The sequence below is a fragment of the Nerophis ophidion genome, linkage group LG03, assembly GCF_033978795.1.
Source record: "Nerophis ophidion isolate RoL-2023_Sa linkage group LG03, RoL_Noph_v1.0, whole genome shotgun sequence".
Lineage (NCBI taxonomy): Eukaryota > Metazoa > Chordata > Actinopteri > Syngnathiformes > Syngnathidae > Nerophis > Nerophis ophidion.
Window position 1 is genome coordinate 33,187,651 of NC_084613.1, and position 14,594 is coordinate 33,202,244.

The window sequence follows — 14,594 nt, forward strand, 5'->3', positions numbered from 1 at the left end:
TAAACATGAGCGGAGCTTGTGTCGTTCTTCCTGTAGCTGTCAAAGAGGCAGCTGCGACTTTCTTGGCTCCTCCATGGCTTCACTCAGAGACACTGGCGGTCACCACACCCCTCCGACTTTCAGGTATGACTTTATAATCTCACTAAAACACTAGTACACAATAATCAGATAAGGGATTTTCCAGAATTATCCTAGTAAATGTGTCTAATAACATCTGAATCGCTCCCACTGCCCTCGTCTTTTTTTTTTTTTCTAGTCCTATACTCTCACTATCCTCATCCACGAATCTTTCATCCTCGCTCCAATTAATGGGGAAATTGTCGCTTTCTCGGTCAGAATCGCTCCTGCTGCTGGTGTCCATGATTGTAATCAATGTGCGGATGTGAGGAGCCCTCACATCCGTGATGTCACGCGCACATCGGCTTCTACTTCAGGTACAGGGAAGGCTTTTTCACTAGCGACCAAAAGATGCGAACTTTATCGTTGATGTTCTCTACTAAATCCTTTCAGCAAAAATAAGGCAATATCGCAAAATTATCAAATATGACACATAAAATGGACCTGCTATCCCCGTTTAAATAAGAAAATCTCATTTCAGTAGGCCTTTAAAAAAGCAGCAATAAAAAATAAAAAAAAACACCAAATCTGTCCATCCATCCAACTTCTTCCGCTTATCCGAGGTCGGGTTGCGGGGGCAGCAGCCTAAGCAGAGATGCCCAGACCTTCCTCTCCCCAGCCAATTTGTCCAGCTCTTCCCGGGAGATCCCGAGGCATTCCAAAGCAAGCTGGGAGACATATTCTTCCCAACGTGCCCTGTGTCTTCCCCGAGCCTCCTACCGGTCGGCCGTGCCCTAAACACCTCCCTAGTGGATGTGTTCAGGTGGCTTCCTGAACAGATGCCCGAACCACCTCATTTGGCTTCTCTCGTTGTGGAGGAGCAGCGGCTTTACTTTGAGCTCCCCCCGGATGGCAGAACTTCTCAACCTATCCCTAAGGGAGAGCCCCGCCACCCGGCGGAGGAAACTCATTTCAGCCGCTTATACCTGTGATCTTGTCCTTTCGGTCGTAACCCAAAGCTCATGACTATAGGAGAGGATGAGAACATAGATCGACCGGTAAATTGAAAGCTTTGCCTTCTGACTCAGCTCATTCACCACAACGGATCGATACAGCGTCCACATTACAGAAGACGCCCCATCGATCCGCCTGTCAATCTCACGATCCACTCTTTCCTCACTTGTGAACAAGACTCCGAAGTACTTGAACTCCTCCACTTGGGTCAGGGACTCCTCCCCAAACCAGAGATGGCACTCTACCCTTTTCCGTCGAGAACCAGGGACTCGGACTTGGATGTGCTGATTCTCATCCTAGTCGCTCACACTCGGCTGCGAACCGATCCAGTGAGAGCTGAAAATCCTGGCCAAATGAAGCCATCAGGACCACATCATCTGCAAAAAGCAGAGACCCGATCCTGCAACCACCAAACCGGATCCCCTCAACGCCTTGACTGCGCCTAGAAATTCTGTCCATAAAAGTTTTGAACATAATCGGTGACAAAGGGCAGCCTTGGCGAAATCCAACCCTCACTGGAAATGTGTCAATGTTACTGCAAGCAATGCGGAACAAGCTTTGACACTGATCGTACAGGGAGCGGACCGCCAAAATCAAACAGTCGGATACCCCATACTCTCTGAGCACTCTCCACAGGACTTCCCGAGGGACACAGTTGAATGCCTTCTCCAAATCCACAAAGCACATGTAGACTGGTTGGGCAAACTTCCATGCACCCTCAAGGACCCTGCCGAGAGTATAGAGCTGGTCCGCAGTTCCACGACCAGGACGAAAACCACACTGTGCCTCCTGAATCCGAAGTTCGACTATCCGGCGTAGCCTCCTCTTTAGTAAACCTGACTAGACCTTACCGGGAAGGCTCAGGAATGTGATCCCACGATAGTTGGAACACTCCCTCCAGTTCCCCTTCTTAAAGAGAGGAATCACAACCCCGGTCTGCCAATCCAGAGGTACCGCCCCCGATGTCCACGTGATGCTGCAGAGTCTTGTCAACCAAGACCGCCCCACAGCATCCAGAGCCTTAAGGAACTCCGGGCGGGTCTAATCCACCCCCGGGGGCCTTGCCACGGAGGAAATTTTTAACTACCTGGGCAACCTTAGCCCAAAAAATAGAGCTCACCACAGATTCCCCAGGCACTGCTTCCTCATACGAAGATGTGTTGGTGGGATTGAGGAGGTCTTCGAAGTATTCCCTCCACCGATCCACAACATCCGCAGTCGAGGTTAGCAGAACACCATTCGCACCATACACGGTGCTGATAGTGCACTGCTTCCTCTTCCTGAGGTGGCGGATGGTGGTCCAGAATCGCTTGGAAGCCGTCCGGAAATCATTCAATGGCTTAGCTGAACTCCTCCCATGTCCAAGATTTTGCCTCTGCGACCACTGAGGCAGCACACCGCTTGGCCTGTCGGTGCCTGTCCGCTGCCTCCTTTGAGCCAAAAGAACCCGATAGGACTCTTTCTTCAGCTTGACGGCATCTCTGACCGCCGGTGTCCACCGACGGGTTCTAGGATTACCGCCAAGACAGGCACCAACTACCTTGCGGCCACAGCTCCAATCAGCCGCCCCGACAATAGAGGTGTGGAACATGGACCGCTTGGACTTATTGTCCTCACCTCCCTCGTGACATGTTCAAAGTTCTTCCGGAGGTGGGAATTTAAACTCTCTCTGACTCTGCTAGACATTCCCAGCAGACCCTCACAATGCGTTTGGGCCTGCCAGGTCTGTCCGGAATTCTCCCCCACCATCGCAGCCAACTCACCACCAGGTGCTGAAAGCTCCGCCCATCTCTTTACTCGAGTGTCCAAAACACAAGGCCGCAAATCCGATGACAACTACAAAGTCGATCATAGAACTGCGGCCGAGGGTGGCCTGGTGCCAAGTGCACAAATGGAAACCCTTTATGTTTGAACATGGTGTTTGTTATAAACAAACTGTGACAACCACAAAAGTCCAATAACAAAACACCACTTTGGTTGAGATCCGGGGGGTCCTTCTTCCCAATCACGCCTCTCCAGGTTTCACTGCCATTGCCAACATGAGCGTTGAAGTCTCCTAGTAGGACAAGGGAATCACCCGGGGGAGCACTTTCCAGTGCTGCCTCGAGTGTATCCAAAACGGGTGGGTACTCTGAGCTGCTGTTTGGTGCGTAAGCACAAACAACTGTCAGGACCTGTTCCCCCACTCGAAGGCGGAGGGAAGCTGGGTTGAACTCCAACGTGCAGGCTTTGAGCCGGGGGGCAACAAGAATTGCTACCCCAGCCCTTCGTCTCTCATGGGGACAGGCCCGGCCACCAGGCGCTCGCCATCATGCCCCAACTCCGGGCCTGGCTCCAGAGGGGAGCCCCGGTGACCTCGGAGTCTCGGTTTTTGCATTTCCAAAAAGACACATTTTGTGATGTGGTTAAAATGTTGATATATTGACTATTGATTAACTCCTGGTAGTTGTAGCACTAATGGACTCAATGCATAAATACATATCATTGATTAATTCTCAACAAACAATCTATTTGATATATTGTATGTTTAATCTTAGGTGTGTGTGTTTGGTATTGTGCCTTTTTTAATTGCATTGCAAATTGATGCTGCTTTAAAACGTACTTGAATTGATGTTGACAAAGTTTAGCAGGCTGACTTTGGCTAAATTCATAGTTAAAGCTAATTTCCACACAACTTCCACTAACACGTGTTAGCTACCTTGTACAGGACAACACTCTTAGCAAGCTGAAACTGAATCCTCCCTCCAGACGTCCGCCTTAGATGCTGGTGTGTCACAAATGTACCGCCATAAAAAAACAAGGTTTTAAAGTTTTGAGCAAAAAACCGAAGGAAAAGTTTTCACTCGAGATGTTATTGTGAGTGGCGGCGTGGGCCCACTTCCACCCGTAAAAAATTTGTCATAACGTCACGACTATTGTCGACAAATATGATTGTCAACGACAGATTTGATTGTCGACTAATGGTTGCACTCCTAATGCTAACGCACAATAATCCTCCACTTGTATAACTTTAGAGTTAAAGCTTTAATAACGATCGCCCTAAAAATAACAAATTCAGCTTATAACAGATTCTGGCTCTCTTTGGTTGGGGCGCAAGGCTTAGTGGTGGGGTAGAGCTTGACAAGATGCAAAGGGCTAGTGTGGAAAGAAACGCAAGACATTTCCTCCATTATGGCACTTGTTTTCATACTATGTGGAATACGCACACGCACGCAAGGGTTGTATGGTATACCGGTACTAGTACAGTATCGCGGTACTAATGAATCAAAAACGGTAATGTACTCTGAATAGTATTGGTTCCTCTCAGGACGAGGTGCTTTAAGACATGGCGAGCTAGCTACCGGCTAACGTCCGTCTGCAGTCGGCAGTGTTTAACTACTTCTAAACATTAACACTGGCCTCCATGGCAACAAATAAAGTAAGTTTATTACAAGTCTCATTAACACTGGAGGAAGAAAAATAGCTAAACATGCTTCACTACACACCGTAGCTCACTGGCGTCACCGCTAATGACGCTGTTTCTGAATGAAAACAAATACCATGGGTGGATGTACACCTTACATTCACTGTAATATCGAGTACAAGAGCGTATATTGTCGATACTATTGGAATTGGGGGTTAAATCACCAAAAACCGCTGCTGCTCACTGCGCCTCTCAACTCCCAGGGGGTGAGAGTGATGGGTCAAACGCACAGGATAATCTCGCCACACCTATTGTGTGTGTGTGACAATTATTGGTACTTTTACTATGATTACATCAATATTTTCACAAAATATTTTTTTCTTTTTTTTTAAATGTATATTATGTTTACAAAGTCAGTAAGTACATCCCTGGGCACATGAGGACTTTGAAAATGACCAATGTATGATCCTATAACTACTAAATTTGTGGTATCATCCAAAACGAATGTCAAGTATCAAACAACAAAAGAATAAGTGATTTTTACATTTTAACAGAAGAGTTGATAGAACATGTTAAAACAGAAAGTTTCATTTTCTACCACTTGTCTTTAATAATGTTGACAAAATAATATTTTTCTGCATATGTCAGCAGACTCATTAGGAGTCTGTTTACTTACTACTAAAAGACTAGTTGTCTCGTATGTTCACTATCTTATTCGAGGACAAGATTGTTCTTCCATTGCAATAAAAAAACTTGTTAGTACCATAGCCCCGTAAGGTTTTTTTTTTTGTTAAAAAAAGCCAATAATGACATTTTTTAAGATCCCCTTTATTTAGAAAAGTATCGAAATACATTTTGGTACCTGTAACAAAATATTGGTATCGGGACAACCCTAACACATATGCACATATATAAACACAAATACAACACTTAACTTTTTTAAAGTAAATCTGTACAACAGATATGATCATCAACAATATAATTTGTGTCTAGCTCCAGCCTATCTTGCCGATTGTATTGTACCGTATGTCCCGGCAAGAAATCTGCGTTCAAAAGACTCCGGCTTATTAGTGATTCCTAGAGCTCAAAAAAAGTCTGCGGGCTATAGAGCGTTTTCCGTTCGGGCTCCAGTACTCTGGAATGCCCTCCCGGTAACAGTTCGAGATGCTACCTCAGTAGAAGCATTTAAGTCTCACCTTAAAACTCATCTGTATACTCTAGCCTTTAAATAGACCTCCTTTTTAGACCAGTTGATCTGCCGCTTCTTTTCTTTCTCCTATGTCCCCCCCTCCCTTGTGGAGGGGGTCCGGTCCGATGACCATGGATGAAGTACTGGCTGTCCAGAGTCGAGACCCAGGATGGACCGCTCGTCGGGACCCAGGATGGACCGCTCGCCTGTATCGGTTGGGGACATCTCTACGCTGCTGATCCGCTCGAGATGGTTTCCTGTGGACGGGACTCTCGCTGCTGTCTTGGAGCCACTGTGGATTGAACTTTCGCAGTATCATGTTGGACCCGCTCGACATCCATTGCTTTCGGTCCCCTAGAGGGGGGGGGTTGCCCACATCTGAGGTCCTCTCCAAGGTTTCTCATAGTCAGCATTGTCGCTGGCGTCCCACTGAATGTGAATTCTCCCTGCCCACTGGGTGTGAGTTTTCCTTGCCCTTTTGTGGGTTCTTCCGAGGATGTTGTAGTCGTAATGATTTGTGCAGTCCTTTGAGACATTTGTGATTTGGGGCTATATAAATAAACATTGATTGATTGATTGAGTGTCTGGACGGACAGATAAAAAAAAATCATGTTTGTTTTCAATTGATGAAGAATCGTTACAAATAGGAATCTCGATTCATTTTAAGTTATATTTTTTTTTCCACAGCCCTAACATCTAGCATGCATGCCCCAAGGTGTCCTGTGGACTGGACCATTGCATGCAAAGATGTCTCCAGAGAAAGACCGATATTAAACGGATCTCTGCCACCATCCAGACCCTCGTTATTGCGACGAGCCGGCTCCCCTGAGGAGGATCCCTCACATTGAGCGAGTCCACATCAAAAAGGAGTGTGTTATGTATGAAGTGTCGGGCAGCTGAGGGAACTTTTGTTCATTTATTGTGGGATTTCAAATACAGCTGAGAAAGGCTCCAGCACCCCCCGCGACGCTGAAAAGGACAAGCGGTAGAAAATGCATGGATGGATGGATGTCAGAGAATAAAAGAGTTATGGTTGAAAACTTGTATTCTTGGTGATCTGCATCCAGAAATGCATTTCTTTCAATATACATCATAACAAAAACGGTAATGTTAAAAAATGAATCGATGTCGATAGTCCGACTCATACTGACTGGTATACACAATTAATAAATACTGACTGGCATACACAAGCTATGAAGATGATATCAGTAGAAAAAACTGCATTTAGTGTAGAAATAATGAGTCATATATTGAAATATAGGATCCATTATTTAAATTTGTTTCAACTATTAAATGAACCTAAACTATGACTTCTTTTATATTTGTGGAGAATATTGAAAACAATGTGTTGTCAAGCTTATGAGATGTGATGCAAGTGTAAGCCACTGTGACACTATTGTTTTTTAAAAAAATGTTTTTATTTTGTTTTTTATAAATGGCTGTGATGATAAAGTCAATGAGGGAGTTCTAATCACTGGCATGTTGGAATTCTTATTAGTATTGATACTGTTGTTATTCATTTTTGTTTGACTACATTAGAATTGTCATTTATAATGTTCGTGTGTGTGTCCTCTCACAGTTGAGATTACACAGTTGTGTGTCCTCTCAATTGCTCTCTTGATTTTTATTCGGAATGTTGTTTGGTTTTGGAATTGTATTACTATTGCATATTATTTTGTTGGACTGATTAATAATTTTTGTTTTGTTTTTTATAAAAAAGGCGTGTGTGTGTGTGCTTGCTGCGGTCCCGCTTAGTGCGCCACTTAGCTTTTCAGCGTGTCCATGTGGGCGGTTTAAGCTGCCATGTGCGTATTTATCCCGCGGTCTTGCGGCGTCTGTATGTTTAAACCTCGGCAGCGAACAAAAGAGAATAATCCTTCAGGCGAAACGGCGACTCTTAGCGTTGGGCGCGGGTTTGGTGCGCATTGTGGGCGGGTTTTCAAGTCAACAATTGGGTGAGACTTTTCCCTGTTCAAAGTGCAGCGAGTTCATCGCTGGATCCATGGGACTCCCGGGTCTTTTGAGGGAATGATGAAGGCATAGAAGCACCCTTGACCTCCAAATGGAGATATTTTTATCTTCTAGCACTGAATGAATAAACCAGATACCCTGTTAAATCTACATGCGTACGACATGTTAACTTCTATAGAAGAATGTGCGCTAGACAGCGTTGGCGTACCTCAGGTTTGCTGAGGCTGGAGGACACGAGGCACCCTGAGCCAACATCCAGGTCCCACTGCTTCCGACCCTGATTGTGAGGATCCAGAGCAGCTATGCGGCCGTCCAGGGTGCTGATGATCACAAGAGACCTGCAGGATGAAGGCAGGCCATTAGAACCCACCACTATTTTTGTTATTGTAGTTTCCTGTGGTGTACAACTGTATCCTGTTTGATACTCTTTAGCTGCAATAGATAAGCAAAAAAATCATGCAAACGGGAAACATTTAATTCCAAACAAAGTTCGGACGATAAGCCACTATTTTTGTCCTACACTTTGAAACCTGTGGCTTATAAAACGGTGCGGCTAATTTATGGATTTTGTTTTCCATTTACAGGCGTGATACAAAAAACAAACAAATACAACAAGAAGGTGTTTTATGGTTTATGCTATTGTGTCATCTTTTGGATTAATTTGTTCCCTGCACGTGCTGCAGTGTCCTTCAATTTAGTGCTTTCAACCGGAAGTAAAAGTGCCATACAGTCTTTGAGCCGTCCACAGCCTTTCTACTTATAAGGATTCATCATTTGCAACGCCATGTAAGTTTTACAATATAACTAAAACTGATTACTTACTAAAGCGTCCCATGTGTGATGTCTGTAGTAGTGTTTTCATGCATATTTGTAATTGCTATCGTGATGTAATGATGCTAGCGTTGTTAGCATTAGATAATATGCAAATACGTTTACGGGTGCCTGTGTTAGTATTATTAGCTTACAATGGCATTCTTTTTGTATTGTTTCAGTCAATACCTATAAAGGATCTAATTTGGTCTATTTCCAACCACTTCAGTGTACTTTCCAAACAACCTCTGTCCCCAGTGAAGCACATTCATTGGGGACGGCGTGGCGCAGTGGGGAGAGTGGCCGTGCGCAACCCGAGCGTCCCTGGTTCAATTCCCACCTAGTACCAACCTCGTCACGTCCGTTGTCTGAGCAAGACACTTCACCCTTGCTCCTGATGGGTGCTTGTTAGCGCCTTGCATGGCAGCTCCCTCCATCAGTGTGTGAATGTGTGTGTGAATGGGTAAATGTGGAAGTAGTGTCAAAGCGCTTTGAGTACCTTGAAGGTAGAAAAGCGCTATAAAAGTACAACCCATTTATCATTTACCATTTATTTCAGTTTCACAAGTTCCTCAGTAAATACACCAAAACGTCACCATGGAGTTATTGAGTCTGTTTAGCTGATTGGAGAGCTAGCTTCGGCAACGACGACGCTACGATGACTTCTGTTTTGTTTAATCAGCCGTTTTACGGACATTGTTTGCAAACAATTAAGGTATGTAAAAAAAAAATTGACAGAATCTTTCTGTATAAATAACTAATTTGACAACATATATATATATCTGCAGCTTATATAGTCCGGTGTGGCTAATATATGGAAAAAAAAATATTTTCCCCAAAATTTAGTGGGTGCGGCTTATATACTGGAGGCGTTGCATAGTATGAAAAATTTTACTTTTAAATACTCTTTGCTATGTGTCATAAGAAACGCACGCCATGATGTAACTTTTTTATGCCTTAGTTATTAACTTATGAGGGTTTGTTTTATTTTGTGCAGCAAAAACAAAAAACAGTCATGTTTCCTGGTCTCTGTTTAAGTCTGCGCTGATTTTAAAGACAATGAACATCATTGAACACTTGATCCCTTTTTTGACGTACATAGGCATTTTTTACCACTAAGTCAGCTGTGGCTGTTTTTTGGGCCTTGGATTGGACAAAGTGTTTGACAACCTAAGAATGTGCTTCACTGGGGACAGAGGTTGTTTGGAAACTACACTGAAGTGGTTGGAAATAGACCAAATTAGATCCTTTATAGGTATTGACTGAATCCTGTTTGTAGTACAGAGTACCGATACACGTAAACTCAACGATACATTTTTGGCACATAATGTCACATCCAGTTGCAGACTCGGCACCGGCTCAGGGACTTGGCGAGAAAACAGGCATATTCATAGCGGACTGCCTTTAGGTAATGTTGCATATGCCAACAAAACAAATATGCCTGATAGAAAGCGATCAAACATAAGGTTCCACTTTTCAAAAAGCACTAGCTTGATGCTAACTTACTTTGGATACACTATATATATGCTACATTATATAACACACCTCCAAATTTGGGAATCAAAACTACAACTATGATGCATGTTTCAAACAACTAGAAGTGCAATACTTACAGTATAAACACATTGTAGGGCTCTTAGTACAATCCTTACAGTACAAACATGTTAGGGCTCAACACTGGACATTCAACTCAATGGCAAATAATATTTCCCCACGACGGCAGCAAATCTACAACAAACTGAAATTAATGCATACTTGCAAATGAGACAAAGTGTGTGAAAACTAAATACTTTGTAACAAGTGACAGGAGAGTTATTAGCAGCTCTGTGTAGTATTTTCCATTCATTCATATACTTGTGGCAGCCCAGTAACAAGTTTGTTACTGGATACTTTAACACACTTCTGCCTTGGAGACGTATCTGTAAGTAGTAGTATGCAACTGTATTAATTTGATTATTATTCATTAGACTTCAATAATGTTCAATGTGCTATTGTGTGCATATTAGGTCATTTATCTGAACTGACTTGTTGAGCTTTGCAGAAGTCAATGCGGTGCAGGACTGCATGTTGGAAATTTTAGATACAAGCCGATTTAATCCCATACTAGTTTGCTTTCAGATCGGGACACCCATAAGCAGTTTCAGCTAATATTTTTACTAAATCAAAGCTAGTAGAGGTGCAACAGTACATCATCACGGTTCAGTACGTACGTCAGTTTGGTTACATTTTTTGGTACAGTAAGGTAACAAAATGCAAATGAGACAAGTGCAGGTATTTGAAAAGTGCAAATATATATATTTTTTTTTTACCAGGGGAAAAAAAAATCCATTGAAATCAAAAACCTCTTTTTCAAGAGAGTCCTGGCCAAGAGGCATAAAATGGCATTCACATTACACATTAAAAAGACAGTATTGACATCAATGTAAGTTAAGTTAGAGTACCAATGATTGTCACACACACACACAGTAGGTGTGGTGAAATTTGTCCTTTGCATTTGACCCATCCCCTTGTTAACCCCCTTGGAAGTGAGGGGAGCAGTGGGCAGCAGTGGTGGCCGCGCCCGGGAATAATTTTTGGTGATTCAACCCCCAATTCCAACCCTTGATGCGGAGTTCCAAGCAGGGAGGTAATGGGTCTCATTTTTGATATTCTTTGGTATGACCGGGGTTTGAACTCGAAACTAGGGCTGGGCGATATATCGAATATACTCGATATATATCCCGGGGTTGTCTCTGTGCGATGTAAAAAATGACTATCGTGAGTATTCGAGTATACATTAAGTTAGCTATGACAGTTAACTTCTGTGGCAGGTGCAAGTGGAGCGGTGCGAGTGGTAATACTAGAGACAGAAAGTGCGAATTTGGTAACAAATGGAGGAAGAATTAATTCCCGAGAAAAACAGCACAGGGTCTATCGTCTGGCGGTGGTTTGGCTTCAAGCGGGGAGATGTTGAACAGACAACCGTAATATGTCAAGTATGCAGCAAAAGCGTTGCTTCAAAAACTAGCAGCACTACAAATTTGTAGCATCATTTGAAAAGTCACCCCCGAGGGAATGAAGAGTGCGTGAAAGTCCGCATGTCAACATCTCGGCCGGTGCCACACCAACAAAATGCCAAAGCAACCAGCACTGATCCAATTGAGCCTGGCATCTTCCATTACCGCATCAACACAGTATGAAAAAATAGTCCACAACAAAAGTAGAAAACGTCCGCAGTAACCTACGACATAGCGAAGGACATACGCTCCTTGATTTCCTATTATGGAGCTAATTTTTATTTGACAGTAATTGAAAGAGCGTGTGTGACATCATGCACAAAAGTGCACTTTTTTTGTTTTAAACTACTGTAGTGGCGTTTTGTACAAAAAGTTCACTTTAATTTAGTATTGTTTTGCCACGTCATCTCAGTGACATCATACACAAAAGTACACTAATAGCTTGTTTTAAAATGTCTCTGACAATCTTGCACTGTTTTGAAATTAAATGAATTTTTGTGCCACTGCTTAAAAACTGTTTAATAAATATAATTTTGGTAAATAGACTTAGTTGCGATTTACCTCTCTGCATGAAAGTTTAAAATTAGCATATATAGGAATGCAGTATGAAAAATATTGTTTAAATGTAAACACATACAATCATCATACTAGTGTGATTATATGCATCAAATGTTAATTCAAGGCCAAGGCAAAATATCGAGATATATATCGTGTATTGTGACATGGCCTAAAAATAGAGAAATTAACAAAAGGTCATATCGCCCAGCCCTACTCACAACCTACCGATCTCAGGGTGGACACTCTAACTACTGGGCCACCCAGTAGGTAAAACAGTTACAGATAACTGAGGCTCTTTCAAATGCTCTCAGTTTACATTTGAAAGCATTTAAGGATACAAATTCAGTCTCTTTGTAAGAAGTTCCGAGCACAAGGAGCTCCATAGAAAAAAGCATTTTTCCCTAGCTCAGTGCGAGCAAAAGGGACAGAAAGCAACAGCTTTTGGATCTCAGTGCACAAGAGTTTGTATTTCTCTGTGAAATAATATAAACATGTAATCAGGCAATAGTCCCAGAAGTACAAAATACAGGAAAAACATGCACTCTCCAAAAAACTTAACAAAAATAAAGAGGTGCACGGCAAAAAGTATGCCTAAAGCAAGCTCAGCAATACTTGTGTCATCCTAGTAATTTTAATAAAAAACTGTGCAGGCATTACCAAACAGACCGGTTTCGACAATGTCTTCGTCAGAGTGCAATCTTCAACAGGAAGAGATGCACTGAAATAGTCACAGCTGTGGTCAATCAATTGACATAACAATAAATCAAGAACAACGTCAAAAATTAAAGTGCACCAATAGACAAAATGGAAAATTGTACAAAATAAATCTAAGACTCAGTACAGTTTCATAAAAAAATAAATAAAGCAACACAAAAATGTGTGAACAATCATTATAATATGAGATATATCTCGTTAACACAGTGAAAAAAATAAAGCACTAAAATAGCTATAGCTCCCTCTCTATATAATACTAATAGAGTACCAAAATGAAGCACTGACATCAAGACATCTATATGAAATATATGTTTTGCATATAGACACTTCATGGAAAACTATTATAGAAAACATCCCAAAAGCAACTCCTTGTTCATCCCTTTGGGTACTCCGTTTGCAACGTGTGTATCCAAAATGCTTCACTTTGTAGCAAAACAGCTCTATCTGCCCGTCTTCAAAAAGTTTCACTTCTCCCAAATCCTGAGACCTCAATGAACATATATCGTGTCCAATATAGTGTCTTGCTACAGACGATTTTATATCACAATTTTTAATGCTACTTTCATGTCCTGAAATGTGAATTTTGAGCCCTCTCTTAATCCCAGAAGAGCCTTGTAAATAAAAGTGTACCACTGACACTGACAGAGAAGGCCATCCCACCCCAGAGTACAAGTCACAGTGGTGTGTCATGGCTCCACATTATTTGATGAACCTCAAAGAAAAATGGCCAACACAGTCCACCATCTGAAGACAGGAATGAGTAGCATTCAAAAAAAAAAAAGATGCCACCGTCCCCTACCGATGGTTGCACTCCTTGAAAATACTGGTCTTGACATTTGGCAACTCTCATCTTGTTGGTAGGCAGGACTTTGCAGGCCCTCAGGGACAAGGAGATCACAGATGGCGGCAGTGTGCGTGTACACATTGCAACTTTCCACAGGCCATTACTGACATGAAAAAAACAGATTCATTTACATTTAAACTCTCAAATAAATGCTTAACACCAAGACGACGCCAAGTGTTTTTGTCTGGTAACTCCAGGCGGAAACGGAATGAATGGAGGCGTCGGCCCCACCCTTTTTGCTGCACTGCTTCCTGTCAATCAAGCATGGAGCTGCGTGGACGGCCTATTGATTGGAACGAGGCTGGCAGCAATGCTTTCAGCTCTATTCTACACCTCCCACTGAGGAGGGTCAACTGCTGTTGTTGTGGGTCACAAATGTTTCAGCATATGTTAACAATAGTAGCTTTAGAGAACAAATTCATGTATTTATGCTCACGATAACTTTAGAAGTTAAACTAGTTTTAATTTTCCTGAAGGAACTCTCCTGAAGGAATCAATAAAGTACTATTGATCGATCTATCTATCTATCTAGTAAAAAATTGCCAGTATGCCCGAATAAGCTGTCAATCGGGGTTGTCCCAAGCGCACACCAGAAACCTAAATGATTTTAAAAAGTGTTGCAATATTTTGGCCTACAATTCCAAACTGATTTTTTTTGGCTTCATCCAAACCTAATCTTAAGACATTTTCATAAAGCTTAACTTAAAAAATGTGTATGTTTAAAAATGTATTAAATGTGTGAAATGTAATGAAATTTGGCTCGCGTGTCACTATACAAAAGCTCACTTAAGTAAATAATGCATGGTGTAATTATTTAAACGTTAAAATTTTTTTTAGCATTACTACCTACCTACCACATTGAAATATGTGGCAGTACATATTAAAGGCCATGATGGGCCACATTGAACATTGCATGGTGTGACGGACAATATTACATGATTTGATAGACCACATTGAATGACATGGCGGGCAATATTACATAATGTGATTGACCACAATGAATGACATAGCGGGCAACACGACATGACGTGACGGTAG

The 14,594-nt window shown here is 42.3% G+C and overlaps 1 protein-coding gene across 1 annotated transcript in view; it reads right to left on the reverse strand.

Moving 5' to 3' along the window:
• The window catches only part of eif2ak3 (eukaryotic translation initiation factor 2-alpha kinase 3), a 107,609-nt gene that overhangs the window by 61,745 nt on the left and 31,270 nt on the right, over positions 1 to 14,594 (reverse strand). Inside the window, exon 2 of the mRNA XM_061894864.1 lies at positions 7,843 to 7,972. Within this exon, the coding sequence (XP_061750848.1) occupies positions 7,843 to 7,972 (130 nt within the window). The remainder of the gene's footprint in view (positions 1 to 7,842; positions 7,973 to 14,594) is intronic.